This window comes from Silurus aristotelis (assembly GCF_946808225.1).
Source record: "Silurus aristotelis genome assembly, chromosome: 2".
Taxonomy (NCBI): domain Eukaryota; kingdom Metazoa; phylum Chordata; class Actinopteri; order Siluriformes; family Siluridae; genus Silurus; species Silurus aristotelis.
In genome coordinates, this window is record NC_139575.1 from 27,385,746 (window position 1) to 27,410,232 (window position 24,487).

Genomic DNA, 24,487 nt, shown 5'->3' on the forward strand with positions numbered 1-24,487 from the left:
AATTGACGTTATCCCCTTTTTTTTTATATATTATTGCAATGCAACTCATGTATTCATTTATTCGTAAGCCTGCTTTACAATGTGTGCTTTCAACAGTCTTTTAGACTATTATTACTTGTATAATATGAGGTACAATACAATAATGGCAAAATTATATAACAGTCTGTGTGTTTACTCTGTGTGTCAGGTTTAATGATGAATATCTTTCAACGAGAGGTCTGCAATTAGAGAACGTCACCCCATTTCGCTTCCATCATCAATCAGACGATTCGGGGTCAGGTAAAAAATGCGGTCATGTAAACAGAGGCATTCTTCACACTGAACTTGAGGCAATAAGATACTTTCCTGCCCATAAGCATGCTTGGTTTATATTTTCCTATTGTTGCCACTGTATTTAGACAGTGCTACTATACCTCAAATTTTGCGGCAATTTGACACGTCCTCCTACTGGTGGCTTTTAGTAATAAAGATTTTGGCAAAAATCTCAATTAGCCACCACTGAGCCCACATTATGCACATAACAATCTCAACAACTAATAGTTATTTTATGATGTGCAAATTTTGCTTGTGTTATTCAAATTGAGCCAAAGTTCATGGAGTGTAAAACCAGTATATAATTAGTAATCAATTTATACTGGTCAGGGTTCTGGTGAATGTAAAGTATATCCAGGGAACAAATTTACCAAGACTGGATAACTTCTTTAACAGGATACCAGTCTATTTCAGGACATCACACCAACACACACACACACACACACACACACACACACACACGCGCACACACACGCGCACGCGCACACACACACATACAAACACACACACAAGGTTAAACATATGTGGGAGCACTTTGGACTAGCTAATTAACTATTTGTTAAGACAATATATTAAATCTTGACAATTCTGCAACCTTTAAAGATGGTAAATATTTTCTTTAAAAAAAAAAAAAAAATTATTTTTGTACTACTCTAACAAAAATGCTAAACTTGCCAAGTTAGACTATTAAGACTTCAGATCGGAAGCTTTGTACCTCATAGCCAAGCACTCTCTCAGGACTCGAATGTACGGCTTCCCAGCTGACTTCAATGTTGGAGGCGGAGAGGCTTCTCGCCACAACTCTCTCAGGTGCTATGCTCGGCACTGCAAATGAAGCGGAAAGACCAAAAAGGTTTTTGTTCTCTTATTCGGCAACTTCACACGCAGAATTGTATTAACGGCTGAGAATAAACCCCCTAGACACACCTGAGAGAACCCCCACTTCATTTTAATGGGATCTGTGACTGGCAGGGAGGAAGACAATCTGCTGGGCAAATTCAATTAACACTGTAGCTCACAGACAGGCCCGTAAATGTCGGGCAGGATTTGCCGTAATCTATTGCCGTAATAACTAATATCAGGTTGACGCCCTTGCTGCAGGAGTGTATGTGTAGGGAAGAGCTGTCTAAATCAACTTAGTTCATCATTACTATTCAAGGTCATGCCTGTGTGTGAGGCACAGTGCGGACGGTGGGTGTGTTTTGGAGTGTAGGCACCGGTGCCGTGTCTAGAAGTAGTAATTCAAGCATACAGGATTTGTAATATTTTTTTAAAAAGTGCTTGCTGAAATGCCTTTAAGATTGCATAAACATCCAATATCCAGTTATTATCAATTACTTCAACTAGATATTTAAAATAAGCTGGATAAGCGATACTCTTCATTAATAAATAGCAGTGTGTGTGTATATGTAGAGGAAGTATACTAACCTTCTTCTGCTGAGAACACAGTAACAATGGAGCTGAAGGGTCCTTCCCCACGGTTATTGAAAGCGCCCACTTTGACGTCAAAAGGCGAGAAAGGTGGTAGTGTGTCGTTGCGGAAAACATATCGTGAGACAACAGGAGAGGATATCACTGCTCGGGTCCAGGTCACTGTGCCCATTGGTCGAAAGGCGATGATGTAACCAAAGCCTTCTCCATTCTGTAGCTCTTCAGGGACTGGCTGGGGGTGGAACATAAGACTGTAGTGATATTAAAACACATCGAGAGCAACACGCCAGCCGCCCCACACTTCAGTAGAACATGAATCAATTATAACATCTATCTATCTATCTATCCATCTATATCTATCTATCTATCTATCTATCTATCTATCTATCTATCTATCTATCTATCTATCTATCTATCTATCTATCTATCTATCTATCTATCTATCTATCTATCTATCTATCTAATTTCTATGGCTTTACATATCAGGGCATAATAAAAATCAACTGCTCCTTATCAGGTCATTGGATTAGGTAAATACAACCTCAGATGAACAACACCACATGGCATATTACAACTTTATTTTTATAAAAATCAAGCCAAAATGGTACAAAAAAGGTATGAACACTAAGTAACCTTTATTATTCAGTAGCTTGCAGAACCACCTTTAGCAGCAGAAACTTGAAGTAATCGTTTTCTGTATGACTTTATCAGTCTCTCACATCATTGTGGGTGAGTTCTGGCTCACTCTTTTTTACGACATTGGAATGATGACTGCACCCCAGGCCTTTTCACCCTACATAAGTACCTGACTTTACTAATGCCCTTGTGGCTGAATGAGCACAGTTCTATGCAAGCACACTCAAAAAAATCTAGTGGAACATCTACCCAGAAGATTGGAGGTTATTATAACAGCAAAAGTCTTGCCACTGTAGGGCGAAGTAAAAACTGCTTAATTAATTGCAATGGTGCTCAGAACAGTAGAAAATTTATTTCTAACTTTAAAATATAATTTGATATTTTCAGTTAAATTTGAACATCTTGTGGTTCTAGAAATTAATGTAAAAATGTAAATATTTTACAGAACAGAAATCGTCAACTGTACCATATAGCCTTACCTTGCTGAACATACCTAATTGACAGTTTCCTACACCAGCATGCTTTAAATTGAGATTTAAATGTTTTACACATTAAAGTTTTATGCATTCATTTACGCATGTGTAACAGGACTCTTTAGAGGCTGCCCTCAGGCAATGTATTATAACAACTTTCCAGGATGCCCTTCGGTAATGAAATAGAGGACTTTTCCACCCCCAAAGCTCTTCCCCTCTGTATCTGGATTTCAGCACATTGACAACCATTTATAGGAGACAGAAACTTCAAAGGAACCTTCTGGCCCTTTAGCTGAATCCCATTTGGGGTGGAGGAAATGAAGCTGAAAAACCTGCCCAGAGAGAGGAGGGTTTTGGAGAGCAGCAGAGCTCATAAAAATGGCTCCATTCAATTCCACACAATTAAGCAAGAAGCCATAGTCTAGCCATTGAAGGGGGGAGACAGTAAAATCTGATAAACGACTTACCTCCCATGTTATCACTAGTTCTGATTTGGTGCCTCCCCCACCCCCTACATCAGTGGGAGCTGTCTCAGGCACTGTGATAGATAGATAGATAGATAGATAGATAGATAGATAGATAGATAGATAGATAGATAGATAGATAGATAGATAGATAGATAGATAGATAGATAGATAGATAGATAGATAGATAGATAGATAGATAGATAGATAGATAGATAGATAGATAGATAGATAGATAAAAACAAACAAATGAATGAAAACAGTCATTCATTTTTAATTGCTATTAATTGAAAAATATATTTTGCCTGGTTGAGGTTTAATTTTATTACAAATATAGAAACAAAACACATATGCTGTAAAATACAGATGTTCAGATACTGCCCTGGGAGTAAGGAAATGGAAGGATAATAATTAGCGTTCTTGTACCTGTAAATTCCAGAAAGTGTGCTACACTCAGGACCTACAAGCATTTGCAGGGGCTATTGGGTTTCTGATTCCTTTAATATTAATATAAAGGTATTTGTGTCCATATATATTACTGAACTTGACTGGAACTATATACAACTAAAATTCTATAATTGCAGTAAATAGTATATCCATTGGGAACTAGAGGACAGAAGATAAGGGTTAAAGATAGTCAAACAATTGGAGCCATCACTCAGATCTCAATAGTTCTGACACTCACAATGATTACAGCAAGATTGAATTGTCAAATATTTCCTTTTACTCAAAGAAAGATTGACTTCTGGAAATGTGGGAGGGGAATGTAGAACATGCTAAGTGAGTTTGTTATCTGTAAGTGTATTAAGGCTGAGTGGTAGCGGCACTCATTATATGTTTGCAAATCGGGAGTAAATGAGATGCTGGGTTTGACAGTCACATCAGCTTCACTCTCTCTTCTCTCTCTCTTTCTCTCTGTCTGTGTGTGTGTGCTTAAGGAGTGTGCTTTACAACATGAAATACTGTGTATAATGATTTCTTTTGAGATAGCAAGAACAATTTGAATGAGATATCGAGGTGTCTACTATCACATTAATTCTTACAGACTTTTTTTTGTGTTGACCTTACTGTTGGATTTCAATTTACATCTAATGGCTGTATATTTAGAATTTTATGTTAAGGGAATTTAGAAATACATGAACATTGGTATTAATATGTAATTATGGACTTAAAGGCCACTCTGATTATTGTGTAGGAGGTGCAAACAGAAGCACTTCTCAGTTACGCAGGATGCCGACCTTGGACCATTTCTCTTGCGTAATATCAGCTAGAGTGATGAACCGTATTAAGTACTGTACCACCATCTGACAGTTTGATATAAGCACCATATGCAGTGCTGAAGATCATGTTTTCAGGCTGCCGCTCAGTGGGATTATTTTGTACATAAACAGACAGAATCTTAATTGGAAAAGTTTTAAAGACCTCATTTTATATAATTTATATTATGAACTATACTTTTGCTTAACATGAGCTGATAAAACTGTAGGCATTAGTTTATTAATTCAAACTCAAAATAGAAAATTAAATGTGTGATAAAATTGCCTACATTGTGCATGATATCCCAAGTTAATGACTTTGATTTAGAATCTTCTGGCTATATAAAATTGTCTGCATATTTCACTATATAAGTTAACTGCACACTATATCAATGTTGAATAAATGTATGTCATAGCCTGTAAAGTTACACTCATCAGCAGATTATTTTTTACCTCTTCTTAAGATTATTTATGTCTCTGTACTTCTGCAATGCACTTCTAAAGTTTGAAACCTTAAAGTTGTTTATGTCTTCATGCAGACCCTTAAAATATGTACTGATCAGTACAGTGTTCAAGTAGAACTCTTTTTTAGAGAAGCCATATTCATAAATCCTTAAAAATTCATGAAGGACATATAGCATATACTGAATTAAGTAAACTACTATAAGAAAAAAAAGCAAAATGATGAGGGTGGAAGCCATTGCTATTTTAAGAGAAATTTGCAGTGATTAATGTGATAAGCATGATTTATGTCAAAGTACATTGGCAATATGCTATATTATTAGATTACTTGTTAATTTGAAATACTGTATTAGTCTGCTTACTTTTGTTATATAACAGGCTTTATGACTTCGGCTCCGAAGGTCATGAGTTCATATCCCAAGTTTTTTTTTCTGGTCTGCTTTTTCTGTCCATAATTTCGATATTTAAAATTTTTTATCACAGTTGTCTAGTTGCTCTTAGACCAATATTAAGGTCAACTACTTTACAAGGCACAGACTATACAACCCTAGATTAAACATAAATTAAAAAGACTTTAAAGTCCTGCATAGGCTGAACCAGAAATACAGATACATTTCTGTTAGTAAATGACAAGTAATGACAAGTAAAAAATTAACCACAAATTCAAAAAGGTAATTATGCATTAACAAAATATTTACTATCACATATATACTGGAGCATTATTTTGATTAGAACATACACTATAATTACCAAATCGAGGTCTCGACCATTAAAAATTAATTATTCTTAATTCAATTCAGCTAAAAACTGAAATGTATGGCCATCTTTCCTTGACAAATTGTACCACCTGTTATTTAAGCTCATAACAATTGCAGTTAGATGCAGTATTTATTTGTGTTTGTTGAATTTCTTTTTTATAGATAAGCTTAATTCCAGATTTTTACTTATGATGTACCTAATTTAACATATTTATGTTTAAATGTATGCATGTACAGAACACTCACTAGCATCTTCCGTCCTGGTTTTTGCAGAGGCAGGGCTCGGTTCTCCCATCCCCACGTTATTGCTGGCCAAAACCCTGAACTCGTACTCTACCCAGGCATTGAGATCCACCACTGTAGCAGTCAGTGTGTTGCCATTGATTACCTCCGGAACTGAGCAAGTACAAAATTATAGAATCCACTTGAAAATGATTACATGACAACTTCCTAGTTCCTTATCAATTATACATTTTAATTTAATGAAGTATGTGCATGCCTGGCTTAATTAAAGATGCTTAAAGAATTAAATATTGGCCAATGAATTTTCACTTGTGCTTTTTAGCAAAAAAAGTAAAAAACAGAATCATATTGAAACCAGGACATTGCACACAGTGTAACGATTTTTATAAAAAAAAAAAATTTGCCACATAATACAGTGTACAGTACTTAGTATATTATGTTAACATTTTACCACTTTACTCAATGCACATACTTGTTTTGGCTTGTTAAGGATAATCTAAAAAGCTCTCCATTCTGTCTCAAGACCTTTACAGTTTTAACCACACAACACAAACACTCATGAGACAAATAATTATTAACGCTTTTCCACTCATGCAATTATCCCGGTGACATTTTCCCGCTTTTCAACTGTCTAATTGGTTTATATCTGTGCCCAGTGAAGCCTCAGAATCATGTTCCTGACTGACAGGAGTAGAACCTGATGTGCTCTTTAGCCAACTGCAACTGCAAACTACTGATTTGACATGCTTTGTCTATGATAATTTTGTTTACCATGTTTAAAAAAAAAAAAAAAAAGGCTATTCGTGTTACCATAGCCTTCCTCTCATCTGAAACTAATTTGACCTTTTTCCTCAGACCAATCTCATCTCACCTGTTTACTTCAGTAAAAATTTCTCACACTGGATGTTCCTTGGTTTAAATTTAATTACATTTTATTTGTATAGCATTTTCATCAATGGATATTGTGACAAAATAGCATTACAGAAATTCTGGATATTAATTTTACAAATGTATTCCTAATGGGTAAGCCAGAGGTGAAAGTGGAAAGAAAAATATTTGAGATAACATGAGGAAGAAACCTTGAGAGGAGCCAGATTCAAAAGAGAACCCATCCTCATTTGGGTGACAGAAGTCAAAATCCCAGGAGATTAGCATTTCCAGAAATACTTAAAATAGCCCATTTGGTGCCAACAATTAACTTTTTGAATGTTTTTATGCATTTGGCTGCCACATGATTCAAATATTGATTGGGTAATTATTTTGTTTAATTGTTATTTTTTTACGTTATTGTTCCTCAAGTCAGTCCAGAATGCCCTAAAATTTGATCGAGGGAATCCATATGTTTTCATTTTTGTTATTAATATTGTTAGGAAGGAATGTCTTCTGCACCTATGTCCTACAGTACCTTCATATCAATACCTCACTATTTCATGGAGAGGATATATTACCTGTGTCCACAGCCTGCCAGCCCACAGTGAAGGGTGTTCTGGCCTGGATGACATAGCCAGTGATGGGGCTGCTATTGTCTCTGCCAGGGCTCCATGAAAGCTGCGCTGTGCTGTCTGTAATCTCCTCCACCATCACGCTGTCTGGAGGACCGGGTGGACCTGACAAACACAACAGCTGAGTGTGAGGAAGATGCTGGATCAGCTTCTATAAATGCTCCAATCAATTGAATGTTATGTGATAGCAAAGCTGATACTAGCCCGGAGCTTATACAAACAACTGGGGGCAAGAACATATGCGGAAAGAATGTACATTCGTGCAAATGTAAATTTGGGCTTGTGTGGGAGGCTTGTGTATAAAATGCCAGTTTTTCTATGTATACTCTCAGATAATGGCCATTTCTACACCAGACTGCCTATTTCTATGCCATCTAAATTATTTTATTTTCCCGATGTACTAGTCATTCTGTCACTTGATCATACCATTCAGCTGATGCAGACATTTTAATTATTAAAGATATCCTCCATGACAAACAACTTCATTTTTAAACAACTAAAACAATTACCACAATATACTGTATAGTGGTCAGGTATTCCAGTATGAGTCACTAGACTATAGCGGTTGAAAATGTACACAAGATAAACACCTCCACCAATGTATGCATTTACTTAAGGCTGCAACAACTAATCGATAAAATCATAATAATCAATAATGAAATTAGTTGTCAGCAAATACCGTTACCAATTACTTGGGCTGCTCTAGTTAAGAGTTAGCATGACTGTAAGATAACACAGACATTTGCAAAATGGCGAACAGAACAGGGTCAACCAACAGCAGGAGAAAGTGTGCGTCTCAAGTCATCCAAGTCATGGGAGCATTTTATATTAAACGCAGTAAAAGAGATTGTAACCTGCAAGCTGTTGCAAAGCGGAGCTTGTGTGGCATGGAAGTACTACAGTGATGCACAAGCACATGCAAAAAAAAAAAAAAAACACACTGGTGTCACGGATAAAGGCGACCCATCAGCACAGTAAGCAAAAAACTGTATAATTGTGTAAACTGTTTGTTTGCTAACTTCAGGACAGTCGCACTGGATCTGTTCTGTCGTGACTCGCAAGCATTAGATTCTGCAATCACCTCGCGAGTGAAATAGTGATGGATTCGATTAAAACGGTGCGAACAAACACATAATCTAAAGGCAACAAATAACAGCAGCAGTGAACGATTAAATTTTTAGTCACTGTTGCGGTTTTCAGAGAATGCTGTTCATTTGTACACCAATGCAATGCAATTTTTTCCTTTTTTTTTTAATCAAGCCTGTTCATTTGCTGCGTGTCTCCGATCCATTCTCTTTTCATAGCAACATTCAATTTATTCAATGTTTGTATATTTAATTTACGCATATATATCATTTAATTATTCAACAAAATTAGATTAATTATTTATTGAAGAAGCTTATATCTTCAAAACGTCTGTGTCAACTTGCCATCTGCAATAATCATTAAAAACAATAAAAATGATGATTTACACAAATTGCTTCACCTTGCATACTCAAATGCTGTTTTAGTTTTTAGTTTTTAGTTTTTTTTTTTTTTTTACAGAAAGAAACAACCCAGTATGAATGAACTTGTTCAAAGGAGAAATTCCCTATGCACTCCTCAACAAGCAGCCACGTTTATAAGTTTAAAAGTATACTTTTTAAGTATACTTTTATACATAAATACCCTGAATTAGGGTTTAATATCGTTATAATAAGTAAAACATCTCATTAAAAATATATATATTTCATTAGATTGATAGAAGGAAAAATAATGATCCGATAAATCAATTATCAAAAATATTTGTTAGTTGTAGTCCCTACACTAACTTTAATACTGTCTTATTACTATAGTGTGCAGCATAGCGTGGCTGGGTTTCTTCAACAGCTGATCATATTATGGTAAAGAGTCCAAGTGTCAGAAATACTTTGAGTATGTTCACTAACTATTAACTTCCCCCCTTAATTTCCCTGAGGATCCACCAGTTACATTACTGACACCAAAATGACACATTGACTATTAGTTTGACTGTAGTTGCTAAATTCATATTTACCTCATAAGCTACTCCAAAAAAAATAAAATGCTTCACGATGAGCAACTGGATAATAAAAGCTGATACAGTATGTTAAGAGGCTCAGTGTGATATTTATATGACTACATGATCTCTACAATTTATTATATATATATATATATATATATATATATATATATATATATATATATATATATATATATATATATATATAAATTCCACGACAAATTCCACGATAAACCGTAAGCGTGAGATTCGAACTGCTATAAAGTGGGGATTACTATATATATATATATATATATATATATATATATATATATATATATATATATATATATATATATATATATATATATATATATATATATATATATAAATACTGTATATACTGTATATAATATATATATTTTTTTATTCTAAGAAAAATGTGCAATGACGTTTCGTTTGAGCATTGCTACATAGCAAATTCATTGATATTTGTTATAAAACTTGGTAAATCCCTAAAAAAAAAAAAGCTTCAACAGTCCTGTAATACAAAAATCTTATACTACATCCAAATAAGGATGTGTCTTTTGTTTTATGCCATTTTATGTAGCAGTTATTTGCTGAAGTATCTAATCATGTACAATGTATGTATATATTTTACCGTGTTTTTTTTTATTTACCCTTAATGGTCTATTTAAGAATACCCCCCCTAGTTTTTAAATGCAATATTTAAAATATTCTTTGTTGCTTTATATACTATAGAAATATGAACATTATATTAATATGTAAAAGATGCAAAAGTCTGTAAAAAATTTTGAATTGCATGAACATTGCATGAAATCTATGGGTACAGAGGGGTACACTGACCTTCAAAGTTAATTGTCAATTTTTTTAAATGTAAATCAGCCTGGAGAGTATTATAGCACTACCTAATTAAATTTAAGTGCAAATGATTCTCAGGTGACACAAATTGTATAAAACTAGTGTAAAATAAGATAGCTATAGAGAAACACAGAAATTCTTAGTACATATAACAGCTGGATTGTTACCTTCGACAATCAGGACCGCATCCACAGACAAGCTCTCCACATCTGTATCAATAATGCAGACATACTTCCCAGCATGGTTAAGCTGAATATTTCGAATCATGAGGTCCCCAGCAAACTTCTGTGTTCAATAAAAGCATAAAAGAACAGCAGAAATCATGAAAACCCATTGTTAAAAATGAAAACACATCAACCCCTCCTACGCTCTAGTAAGACACCACCGTTCCTCTAACTTCTTGGCATACTTTCTTGTGTTTTCGACAACAAATCATAGGCCATCCTTTAAAAGGGTTGTTTTTGAATTGTTTTCATAGTGTGCATACTTGTCTAGCATATAGCATTATGCGTGAATATCTATCCATTATCACTGCCTACCTATTTTTTTATTTCAAGGAATTTGATATGCCAGTTAATGTGACATTATTAAACAGAAACAAGCAAATATAAGTAAGAGTAGAATCTTCTTCTTCTGCTTCTTCTACTTCTTCTTTCAGCTGCTCCTATTAGGGGTCGCCACAGCGGATCATCCGTCTCCATACTACCCTGTCCTCTACATCTGCCTCTTTCAAACCGACTACCTGCAAGTCTTCCTTCACCACATTCATAAACCTCCTCCTTGGCCTTCCTCTTTTCCTCCTTCCTGGAGGCTCCATTCATATACCCCTATGTCCCTCCTCTGCACATGTACAAACCATCTCAATCGGGCCTCTCTAACTTTGTCCCCAAAACATCTGACTTGTGCTGTCCCTCTAAAAACCTCGTTTCTAATCTCTAACCCTGCCTGCACTCTGTTCTTCACTTCTCTAACCATAAGTAAGAGTAGAATAAGGGCAACAAATACGGCAGCCTTTTGCCATCTGCTAACGATTTGTGAACATTGTGTATGTCAGTTAGTCAATCTTTAACTTCAGGACAGAAAGAATAACATTTAAATGCTAGACTCTAAATATCTTCATCTGCTGCAGTGTCACACTTAAGGTATGAATTTTTGAGGAAAAATGTTAAAAATGAAATGAATAATTTAACATTAATCACAAATGTTACACATATTTTTAAGTTTTTCATATGTTATGTTTTCTTGTTTAGCAAACAATTAAAAAGTGCTAGGCAATACATTTGGAAGGTAACAATTAATGGATACCCAAACAGGATAGATTAAATCAGGAAATGTGGAGCTGGCTGAGGTCAAAACTCTATTACAACAGAACAATAACAGCGACTCACTGTCACACCACACCATAATAAGGCTAGCAATGTGATTGCTAAGAGGTGATTGTCATTAGTAATTAGGTGACTTCGACCGGAAAAATTGGTGCTTAACTGGAGGTCACATGTTAAGACTGTGAGCTGGGAATCATGTGAGTTGCAGACAGAGGTGTTAAAAATTATGAGAAAAGCGACTGGCACAAGTTATGGACAGAAAACAAAGTTAGAATTATTTTTCATATTAGTTACAAATAATTGTTTGCTTATATGTTCAAGAACTCTTTTCACTCTTTTTTTGTAGTGTTTTTCACTGGTGCAAGCATCTCCACCTTGGAGGATTGTGAGAGACCATGTGTGCAGCAGCATGCATTATAATTATAAATACTTGCTACAACTTTTGTCCCATACAATCAGACCATAATAATCATGGTTACTATGATGTAATGGCATAAATATAAAAAAAAAAGGTGCAAATGTGCTTTGTAGCATGTGTATAACTGGCATGCAGTGATGCTTTTAATTTGTTTAGTGTTTTCAAAATCACCCTCAACTTTATACTAAAAGTAACTACTCTGTTTGTAACCCAATAAAAAATACCCAGACTAGTTTTTAACCCATTATTCCCTAATTGGTTAAAAGTGATGTGACAGTTGTGGCAAGTTTGAACATGTGACTCAGTTTGGTGTTATTGATGTACAGTGTGAGATGGGGAGAAAATGCAGTGAATGTAAATAACTGGAATTAAAGCAATTAAAACAATTTAGTAATTGAACTTAAACTAAAAAAAGTGTTAAAACTGTATCTGCTCTCCTTTTCTGGGGGTTATATTTAACCTAGGTCTTTTTAGCCTGTGAGTGTAAAGTATAAAATACATTCATTAAAATGTTGTGCCTCTCTGTTATATATTGCTTAGCAGGGATCCCTGAGTAGGAAAGGAAATTGTCTATTTTTCATAAACGTTGTTTATAATGCTAAAGCCCTAAACTAACATTTTGAATTTTATACATTTGTCTTATTATTTTATAACTGTTAAATTTATTACTGTTTTACAGTAAATGAAAAAAGGCCGAGGACATGTAGGAGAGAACAGACAGCTCAGTGACTACAGCCTTCAGGTGTTATTTCCTATCCAGCTCTGTGAGATGCACAAGGGCCCACTAAAACAAACATGCTCTGGCTAATTGGCAAGACACTAATTATTCCATAATTATATGAGCAGGGGGGGAAAGGCGACGATACGCACATAACGAGGGCTCACATTGTTCCAAATAAAACGCAAAGCACATGAACACCATAGGGAATAAATAGCTTGTGAAAAATGGGAGGCTGCGTGGGTATCTATAACCCTCTTTTATCAAAGATTGATGTCACACCAGCATGACATATAAAACAGTGCTGCATATTTCACAATGCAGAAAAAAAAAATCAAAATCGACTCTGCTGCACGCTAGTACAGAATAATTGAATTTGATCATATTGAATGGCTGGCTGTGACTGTTGTGTGCAGCACAACTACATCAGCTACAAAACAGCAATTCTGCAGAGGTCAGCCATGTGCAAAAGTAACAATTAAATCAAATAAAAAAGACAGTGGAAAATGAACCAAACACATTCAGCTTATTTGCATTTTAACACGTGGGTTAATTTTCTTTCATTGTTAAACTAAGAAATAATGAAAAAAACAAACAAACATAAAATAACAGCTAAAAGAGGAAAGAAAGAAAAGCATTTTCTTTGTATGAAACCTCTGGGAATGCAGCTTACAGGTTTAAAAAAATAAATAAAATGACGTGTGTGAAGGGATGATTCGCTCAAGGGTAATCCGGGTTACCTACTGCACACAAGTAACAGAACATTTCCTATGCTTTTGGAGAATCCTACCTGTCCCAGTGCACACGCACACACCAGCTTCATGCAGTGGTGCAGGAAGGCTGTGTGTGTTTGTGTATGTGTGTGTGTTGCCGTTAACAGGTTTCCCCATCTGTGACGAGCTCCAGTTTCAAACAAAAAAAAATGTCTCCGTCTCAGAGAATGCCAGGCAGCTGGCAATGAGGAGTGACATTAAAATTTCAGCTTTGCCACTCGGACAGGGAGCAGGCACTGTTCAATTATGCTAAAGTATGTAGCCAAAAGCAGCTGAGTTAAGAAGTGGTAATCTCAAAAAGCATGAGGCAGGCCAAATCACAAAAAAAAAAAAAAATCGGTGTAAGTCATTGACATCTGCAACTGATCAGTTGATCTCATGTGAATAAGCACCCTAACATAATTTCTTTTCTTTCCTTTGTTTATTTTTGCAAAGGAAAATGTGAAGAAAATGTGTAACTAGACACATAATTAGTTCCATTCTTTACTGCTTTTTTTTTTTGCCTTTTCAAACTATTTATACCAAAAAAAAGTTCTTTATTAAAAACAGAACATGTTAAATATAAAAGCCTGGTGTCTTATCAGGCAATTCAAGGCAGGATTTCAAATCATCATTGCCTTTGTTTCATGCCAGCAAACTCATTATGAAATTATTTCAGGACTCGGGCTACATAAATAGGTATGCAAATTCAATTACAGCAAAGCCTGATGATAAGGAATGTGCTCCCTTGAGGGGCAAAATTTAGAAGTTGTGCAAAAAGGAAAGTCGGGGGTAAAAAGCATTAATATGGCCCCTTTCCTTTTCTGAAAATTGTACTACAATGACTGTTCCCAATCATGTTTGTTAATTTATATTCAATGTAGGTCATTAATTGAGTGACCCAGAACAAGTGAAGTGAAACCATCTGCAATGTTCATGTTCAGGGAGAGGAATAATAAGAGGGCTTTTTGCATGTGACGGTGTGATACATTATACAGGAAAATCTCGGATGTAACATCCGAATGTGTTTATGTTCAACACAAATACTAACCTGAAACAGTACTAAAAACAAATAATTTCTTGTAGGTGGAAGTATGCAGTATAGAAATGGGGGAACACTAATTGTTGTGAAATATTATTCACTGTTACCTGTGTTGACATAATTGGGTGAAATATTACTTTCTATTATCTCATTTACAAAATATTATTTTTTATTATCTTATCCAGAAGAAAAAGTACTTTTTATTACCTTATCCAAAATATATATCTTATCCCCAAAATATAATTTTTTATTACTTTATTTCAAAAATATTATTTTTTATTACCTTATCCAGAAAGTATTATTTTTTTATTACCTTAAACCGAAAATATTACTTTTTATGACCGTATCCAGAAAAAATATATTTTTTTATTATCTTATCCAGCTGGTGTGGGTGCAGCTTTTCATTCCACCCCACCCGAAGCCACCCTTGAAAGTCTAGTAAAGCCAAGATGAACTGATTAAAGAGGAGGAATCGGTTTGCTCACTTGGAAAAAAGAACTTGAACACACAGCGTCTCTCTCGCAGATAAGATTAGACAGCCCTGCATTACATGAACTACCAAAGATAAAAATATCTACTTAGTTGTTTAAGAAATTAATTTCCATGCACATTACATAAAATGACATTTCAGGAATCTCAAACAAAGTGGTGCAGTTAGCCAAACTGTTGATACTGGGCAGAATAACACAGTACTATCTGCCAGGAAAGAGTGTTGATTTTTACTCACTCCGCCGACTCTCTCAAAGTGCTCCGAGTCATGCTCGAAGTCGATAAGCTGGCCATTAAAGGCCCAGGAGAAGCTCACGTCCAGCGCCGGATCCACGGTTACCTGGCAGGGCAACACGATGCTCTCGCCCACCATAATCTCCATGCTGCTGGGCCCTTGTGTGATCCTGCTCGGCTCTGCACAGCACAACACAATCATCTAAACAGCTTTATACAACTCTTACTACCAGCATGATATTTTCATATATACACTATGACAAAATATGCAAAACAAAATTGGGACTCTGCACTATTACACAGCATGCATTAAAATGTGTGCTGACAGCAGTGTTCAGATTTTAACATGAGGGGCATTTAATATAAAGATTAATATAGCTTAAGAAAAGTATTAAGATTAATAATAAAAAAAAAACTTATAGCAAAATCTAGATTTGGAAAAGACAGAGATGTTTATTCTTCAATTTTGGTACACACAAATCTTTCATTAATTCAGGCAGTGTCTGTGCATCGTTAATCTCTATGTATGGCTAAAAAAAGACACTAAAAAAGTATGAATCCAGCGGGGAATACAGTGGTGAACAAATATGTCGATCTAAATATATTAAGCAAAATCCACAAATAAGTAAAAAGTAAAGAATACATGCCACAGCTAATTAGTAAATGTGTTCAGTAAAATACCGTTGTACGAGCATAATTCGTTCTTAAAAATTGCTCGTAGGTCCATTTGCTCGTACGTTCGAACTAATTTTCCCCATAAGAATGAATTTAAAAGTGATTTAATCCGTTCCGAGATCTCATTCGATCGCTTATTTCTGCACTTAAAAAGTATTTGTAGCCTATTTTAACAAACAAAATCACCGCAAATTACCATAATGTAAACATAATTTAACACCTACTCATGTGATAGTGGTTGATTGCGAGTGTGAGACGCACATCACGCTCATAACCTCCTCGGTTTCCATGGTAATTCTATTTACTTTCGTTTTCACAGCACCATCACTAATTTTCTTGGGAGACATTTTTCAAGATTTCTAGTAAAATGACAATATAACACTAAAAAAAGTTACGTTTTTGCTGCACTGAACAACGAGAGCGACCAAGTGATACGTCATCAACTAAGTGACTCATGCGACCGTCCGGCGAAAACGGGGAACCGGCAGCGTGGGTTTGCTCATGCCTTCAAAATTTGCTCGTGAAACAGGGTAAAATTTTGCGAGCGAGGTTGTTTATATCTCCGTTTGCTCGTACTATAGGTTGCTTCGAGAAACAAAAGTAAGGTGTTTAAAACCTTTAAAACCCTGGAGCTTTAAAGCAGCAAAACGATTCTGCATCATCCAAATTAACAGATACTCCACTTAATAAACAAAGACAAAATGGAAATTCTAGATTGTGCATGGAGTACTCGATAAGCTTTATTTGTGTTGAAGTGCAGGGATTTAGCGATTAGATCAACTAAATCAGACAGGTAAAATATGTGAGATTACTGTAGCAGAAAGCCACTTCACATGTACTACTTGTCTTATTTACCCATGCAGCTTGGGCGGATTATTTATATATTTATTTATTTACATGAATTTTGTATTTATGAATTTTAATGATTAAACTGGTCTATAATTGCAAACAGTTTTAAGTGGGGTTTAATAGAGGAGATTGCATTGATTGGGGTGACTCAAGTGTTTGGAAAGCAGTGGACTGTGGAAATTTTTAGAGGGGAAGGTCATGCTGATTAAATTATAGTAATGGTAAGTATGGTAAGTTTCTGGTGCATATAAAAGAAAAAATCTGAAATAAAGGGTGGCAACTGAAGCCTTTGACCTAACTAAATAGTCAAGAACAGGGTTAGTTTATACCCACATACACACCAACATACGATGGTTGTTTCTTTTTACTTGAACAACAAAACCTCCAATTAACTGCATATTCAACTCAATAGACGAAATGAAGTAAAAAATTAAATAAATAAAATATACACTTGATCCACCATGCAGTTTAATAAGGAAATAGCAGATTAGCAGTTAATAAGCACACCAATCAATATGACATTAATGGCACAATTATAGTGCTATTAGGGGTGCATATAGAAAGGAAACAGTCTGGGATTTGAACATTACTCAGCCTCTCTACGAATATGAGTGTGCTGTGACCCTACATGCACAGTTCAACCGAAAATGAAATTCACACCCTTAGTAGTCATTCAGCCAAGACATGCATTGTGTTTTAATTCTTTAGCTAGTTGCCCTTGAGCTACAAAATAAATGTAGCTAGCAAGCAAAAAAAGGTCTAATTATGGACGAACTGAATGTCTAAATTAGCATGTGCTCACCTCAAAAAAATATTAAATACAGTAAAAACATTTGTGCATACACCATTACATAAACTATAAGCCTGTAGATTGAAGCACGTGTTGGTAAGTATTAAGCCTATGCAAGAAATTCTAGAGTACAGTAGAGTAGAGTGTCAGAGTACACACTGACAAGCCACACGCTCGTTCACACTAAGAGAAATTTGTTTTATTTGTATTTATTACCAAAGCAAGTCTCAACTCAGTGTTTGGTAGAAAATTTGGCTCTCAAATGGGAACTATAATATTCCCTTTCTCGACTTATCGCTGTGTAAGCAGAGTAAACGGAAATCTTTGTCAAGCTTATTAGAAAAAAAAAAAAAAATAATAATAATCATCCGCCCAACACCCCCCCTAAAAACAGAGAAACAAGGAGATTGCAAATGTTAGATAACGTCTGCTAAAATTTGATAAGCAGGATATGAATGACTACATAGTCTGTAGGCAGACACAAGTGGATAGAAGTTTTTTTTGTTATTTTTTTACAATATCGGAAATATCAGTAATATAAGCCATCCCTTATCACTAGCTCTCATACTTTTTACTGCAACCGAGGAGACTTTCTCATTAAGTGGATTATAATGGAAAACAGGCAGCCTCGCATCCCTCTGAACATGCCACTTGAAAAACAAGAAAAGGACACCACCCATGCATAAATAATGAAGAATGAGTAACTGTCACCAGGAGATTAACAAAGCCAACAACAACAATTCTTTTTTTTTTATATATATATATTTCAAATCACAAACTTAAAAAAACAGTAACTATTGTGAAAAGCGTGACATTTGGGAACGACTCACCCGTGATCAGCAGGCGCCCTGCAGTACTTGCACTGCCAAACTGGTTCCTGGCAATGCACGTGTAAATGCCCCCATCTTGCTTAGTCACATTGGCAATCTTTAATGTTCCATTGGGGAAGACAGAGAATCTAAAAGAAATGGCAATAGCTAGTCATTAAATACACTATAATACTGTACACATATGTACACACATTTGCTTTTTGCATATTACTTTTGGTTATTTTCTTCTATTTATTGGAAAATAAGCATCGCAAATATATAGATATAAGATAATAGACAAAAGTAATGTAAGGCAAGGAAATTTCTTTTTCAAACTGCTGGTCATGCGGCAACGTGGTGCAATATTAATTTAAAAGGTAGGCAGTTGCCACTGAGAGTATGAGAGTGAGAGTATGCCATCTCTCACAGCCAGAGAGCATAGCCAATTATGCTCCCTTGACTCCTGTTCACAGATGGCTGTGGCATCTTTGGGATTCAAACAGGCAATCTCCAGATGATAGGGTGACGTGGTTCCGCTGCCATTTGGAAGCCTTTTCTTTTACCCCTTATAGTTTACCTTTCATTTTTCTGGATCATCTCACTCCCTCTCTTCCACAAGCTGATGGCTTTGGGTGAAGCTTGCGGTCTGCAGTCCAAAGTCACTTCACTTCCAGCAAGAACTTTTAACACGCTCCTCAGGGGACTCTCAGAAAAACTGGGTGGTGACGCTGCACAGGAAAAAGAGACTTCAAACTGCAGAAAATGCTTATTGCCATGTTGGGAGAATAAAATAAAAACAGTTTAAAGCAGCAAATTAATATCCAACAGCCTCCGGCAAAAACGGGATCTCTGTCTTCTAGAAATTCAAAGATTTAACATAAACGAAGCCACTGACTTACAGAAGCTTCTCCTGCATCTTTGTTGTACTTGAGCGATGACCTAGCTGTCTTGTATCAGTCATCATAACATGCAATTTAGGATTCAGCTGCACTGGAAAATGCGGTGATCGATATTCAATGATTTACGCACAAGAACTCCAGAAAGAAAAAAAAATACTGCACAAAGCTGGTCAAAGAGACCAAATCAATAGGAGGCAAAAAGTGATGTTGGAAAGGAAACACTCGGATAACGTTACTGAAGACTTGAGCGTCAGTTTGGTATGTTGTGGCGTGTATTGGAGAAATGTAGATTAGATGCAGGAAATAAAATATTGTGAGTCGGTGAAAAGATTTGTGGGTATTAAAGTTAATATTTGTCAACAAAAAAAAACAAAAATTAAATTTATTTTTCTGATTTCTCCAGCAGCATGCTAGCCAGTAACAAACTTGTAGCAGTTTTTGAAACTGAGGTATAAGATATAAGGTAATCTGGTATAAGTTAAGATATATCCCTGGAAATTTGATAAGGATCTTACAAAGCCTTTCAAAACTAATAGATCACAGAGATCCTGAATGTGACTGAAATCTAATAAATATTTGAATTAAAATCCAAATGAAAACAAAGCATGTTTTAGATACCGATAATACAATGACATGCTTAATCACTATCAATTACAATTTAGTTAGTATTTCAATACAGTGAGATTTAGTGTAATTTCTTTTAGCAGACCGGAACTTACCTAGCACCAAAAGTTCAGCGCTGGCATAAATGATGCCGTGCTTGTTCTCTGCCACACACTGATACATTCCTCCATCAGACAGGGTCAGTGAGGAGATGCTGAGAGCGCCGTTTTCTATGAGCACCCGGCCCTGTAGGGAACACACATGAACAAATGCACACATAAAAAGTGTACATGTATGTCATATGTTGTCTACAAACAGTATAATACTGAAGAACAGCATCAGTATCAATATGAATTAGGTTAATGGTTAAAAAATAAAATACTCAAAGATTCTTCTGTTTAAGTATTAAAAAATGTTTGTAACAAAACTGGGTGTAGTTATTGCTGCTGACTTCAAAAGAAAAATATAGAGAAAAAATTAAGTGAGATACTCTCCAATTATATTTCCACTCAAATCTTATATAGATATTTAGACTATAGCCTAAGCTTGATTTTGGTGTATAGAGCCATGTTGGATTCAAGGTGGACGTGGGGGCCTAGGGGGAACAAAAAATGCTGACACTCAGCTTTGAAGGACTGAAAAGCAGTGTTGACAATAGCTGTGGCCCACTTATAAGCAATTCATCTTACTATGAGCGATCGGTCAGAAAGTGATAGGGATTGGTCAAAAAAGTATCGAACTACAGGAGAGGCTAATGGCAGGGCTGAGCTTTAAGCCCATTAGGCATTGTAAAAACTAGGGGTCAGCACAATACAAGCATGAAAGAAAGAGAAAGACAGAAAGAGAAAGAGAGAGAGAGAGAGAGGGGAGAGAGAGAGAGAGAGAGAGAGAGAGAGAGAGAGAGAGAGAGAGAAAAAAAGAGAGAGAGAGAGAGAGAGAGAGAGAGAGAGAGAGAGAGAGAGAGAGAGAGAGAGAGAGCGAGAAAGAGAGACATGGAGTAAGATAGAGGATAAACATTTAGGTAATTCCCAGTTTAAATACAGACTAAAATACAAATATATACAGACCCAGTCCAAATACAGGACAAATACTGTTAGTTTGTCACCATCTTTACATTATGATAAAGGCTCATGGGAACCAAAAAAAAAAAAAACCAAGAACCCAAAACATTTTATAACATTTAGTAATAGATATTTGTGAAAAATACAGTAGTCTGTGTGACTAGAGTGAAAATAAATATGCTTGTGTTCATTCATACAATATATCATATGTTTCAAGTAAAATCTTGGAACAAATCAATAAAAAATAGCTTAATGTTCCAATTTTTTACTGAGTTAAGGTTATCATTAGTGCAGGGCTTAACGTGTTCTTACTATATCTTCAGGAGCCTCTGACCTGAAACTTTCTCCTACTGTATGTAGCCTGACTATACTAAATTGCCCTGGGAATGAATGACAGTATAAATGGATGTGCGTGATGTACATACACCATCCATGGTGCATTCCCCTCCTCATCCCCACAGCTCTAAGGAAAGACTTTTGGATCCATTATTGAATACGAGAATTGATGTGTGCAATAATAAAGTTGACATAAATAAATGTATGAGCTATTAGGAAAGTAGTCTAGACACTCTGAATGATCGCTGGACATCAGATTCTCCTAATAGCTATTTCCCATTATGTTTCTCTTAGTTCATTTATCCCATTTTGTTTCATTGCTTTTCTCACAGCAGTCATTTTTCATTCTTTTTTTTTACGTGGGCCATGGAATTTTTGCAATTATGAAACCAGTTGTTTCTGCTGACCTTGAAAACATTGAGAATTAAACTCATAGTTTGCTTTCCCCTTAGCAGATGCACTGTACCTCAGACATAAGCGTTTCTCCATTTTTCAGCCAGTTGTAAGAGGGTTTGGGCTTCCCATTGGCTTTGCACTCCCAAAATAAGTTCTCCTCGATGGACAAGGCTGTGGCCGTCATGGTCTGCAGCCAATGAGGCTTGGCTGCAAAGAGACAAATGCAGGTTGGTGAAAAACTAATGGGTCTTGGCAAAATATTTACAACAAATCAGGCAAGAATTACACAAATGCACTCCTGAGAGCCCCTGTGTCACCATTTCCACAGTCATTTTTGCTGCTTTTTGGGACTGACAAACTAGAAACAGAGAAATTCACGTATTCAGTCTTCTCATACACAAAGGTAAACTTATGATGTTTGATATTTAATGTAAAATTAACACTCAAAAGTAAATACATGTCTGGATGAACAAAATCATTCCAAAAATATTTAGTTTTTCTTGAAAGATTATTCGGTATTTGTTTAGCTGCCATACCTAATACAGCACATAAAGTGGCTGATGACATGGGACCAAGATTGATAAGACAGCAAGAGACATTATAAAATGTTTTTGCTAATTTCCTGATCAGCAAACTTGTTATTAAGAGCATTAACAGCTTTCACCCAAAAGTGAATATATACATTCATTTGCTTTTTTCCGCCTCAAACTGGAGTCTTTAATTAATTTTGACCATGTGAATAGTATGAATTCAGTTCTGAATATTCACTCACAATTAGAGGTCCTTTATTTTCTCTGTCATTTTTCTCAAGAAAATTTTCAAACCTATGACTTTTTACTGCAGTCCCATGCTATACAGTAAGGGGAAAAAAACATTATCTGCATAAAAGCCCCAATAAAAGAAAACAAGGACTTCCCCCTAGGTGGTCTCTTTCTTCACCATTCAATGCTACGGAGTTTTCACTTCCGAATGGATATTTTCCAGCAGTGTGGGATTGGAATCGAAATAATAATAATAATAAAAAATAAAAAATCCCACAATAGCTGCTCATTTCACAGAAGCATAATGGCTATGAATTGGGCTATTGAAATGAAATCCCCCCCCTCTCCAGACAGAATGACAATTCTATCAGACCAAAGGCACGCTCTGTCCTTTCAGCACACAAATAAATCCTCTGACCTCGTTCTGCAGCCTTATTATCCGGGTGCCTGGCAGACGCCCTGCGGTGCCTGTGTACCGACTGTGAGTTCAATTAATGCTGGAGGTATAATTGCATTTTAAAAATAATCTCCTATTTTGAAGAACCTGAATAAGCCCCAAAATTCCCTTATGATTTCTTCTTATTAGCATCTCACTTTGGAAGCAGTAAATAGACAAAATACATGTCAGACTTGCACTTTCTCTGGGTGTATGACATCCAAATAGATTAACAGTTAGTTATTAGTTGGTGTAAGTTAAGCAATTAGACTAATAGAGGTTATTAGATGTTATTAAGAATAGGCAAAGATGCAGTCACTTTTCCCCCTTGAGTATTGTGCTACGTTGTTGCTAATGCTAAGTCTAAAGATTTAGAAGGACATGTCATTGATGTCTTAATCCATGACAGCATCATTACAACTGCATCATGTGTGTCATGCAACATCATAGCTAGTAATTGAGTCTTGAAGTCATTTGACAGACTTGATATGACATGACCTTGCTCTAAGTTATAACCCAGATGGCTCTGTAGGGGTAACACTCATCACATTCAGACCTATGCATCATAATGCAAGTGGAAGCTTGTCATAACATGCCATTGTGCATGAGTAGGAAAAAGCGACAAAAAAGCCAAAAGAAAAGTTTTTTTCTGCCTACTTTTTTTGGCTTAAGGCTAAAAGAAACCTTGAGCAAAAAATACTAAATAACTCAAATGCAAATGTCATCCAAGTGGAGAATGGCTTATTAAACACAGCACTGCAGTTGCCCCCCTGCTTGAGTACGCATGATTTCCTAAACACAAAACATGGTAAATGTATTGTTACTCATAAACTCTTTTCTTCAAGTTACAACAATTCTTTACCATGAAAAGAGAGACGACCTTTTGCTGCATTCTTTCCTCGACTGTTCTCTGCCACACACTCATATGTTCCTGTGTCTTCCTGCTGGAATCTGGGTATTTCCAGAATAGCATTGGAGTTACTTAGCTTGACTTTACTTGGAAATGGTACATCATTGGTTCTTCTCCAGCTGATTTTAGGAACTGGGCTGTGAGAGAGACAAAAAGAACAAATTTGTTTAAAACTGTTTACAGATAGGAACCTGCTGGTGTGTCTCAAGTGGTTCACATGTTTAAATTCCCAATTGTTGTCTTTGAAGATTGTGTCCACTCTTACAGATTCTGCTTCAAATCGATCTTGTTTAAAACTTATGACTGTTAAGATATTGCTATTTATTCTCCCAAAGACTGTAATCCCTTCTTCTTTGAAAATATGCTTTTTATCGAGCTAAATGAGCCCCTTGTTTCCAAAGAAGATGCATCCGGCAAATTTTCTGCACTATTTGAGAGGTAAATCTTTTCTGTTAGTGTGCTGTGAAAAAAGCAGCCATTAACACAAGAATCATCCTGTAAAAAAAAAATAAATATGAAAATCCTCCTCACAGATGGCTAATTTATTTAGAAAAAGACCTAAAGGA

At 35.8% G+C, this 24,487-nt stretch overlaps 1 protein-coding gene across 3 annotated transcripts in view; it reads right to left on the bottom strand.

Annotated features, from left to right (window-relative positions):
- Positions 1–24,487, bottom strand: part of cntn3b (contactin 3b) — an 87,052-nt gene that overhangs the window by 12,026 nt on the left and 50,539 nt on the right. For all 3 annotated transcript variants that reach the window (XM_083532002.1, XM_083532001.1, XM_083532000.1), the window contains 12 exons: positions 23,874–24,058; positions 21,885–22,021; positions 20,138–20,267; positions 19,097–19,247; positions 18,541–18,668; positions 15,401–15,576; positions 10,586–10,703; positions 7,484–7,642; positions 6,039–6,188; positions 3,320–3,390; positions 1,741–1,975; positions 1,028–1,137 (listed from right to left, as the gene is read on the bottom strand). In XM_083532002.1, the coding sequence (XP_083388128.1) occupies positions 1,028–1,137; positions 1,741–1,975; positions 3,320–3,390; positions 6,039–6,188; positions 7,484–7,642; positions 10,586–10,703; positions 15,401–15,576; positions 18,541–18,668; positions 19,097–19,247; positions 20,138–20,267; positions 21,885–22,021; positions 23,874–24,058 (1,750 nt within the window). The remainder of the gene's footprint in view (positions 1–1,027; positions 1,138–1,740; positions 1,976–3,319; positions 3,391–6,038; positions 6,189–7,483; positions 7,643–10,585; positions 10,704–15,400; positions 15,577–18,540; positions 18,669–19,096; positions 19,248–20,137; positions 20,268–21,884; positions 22,022–23,873; positions 24,059–24,487) is intronic.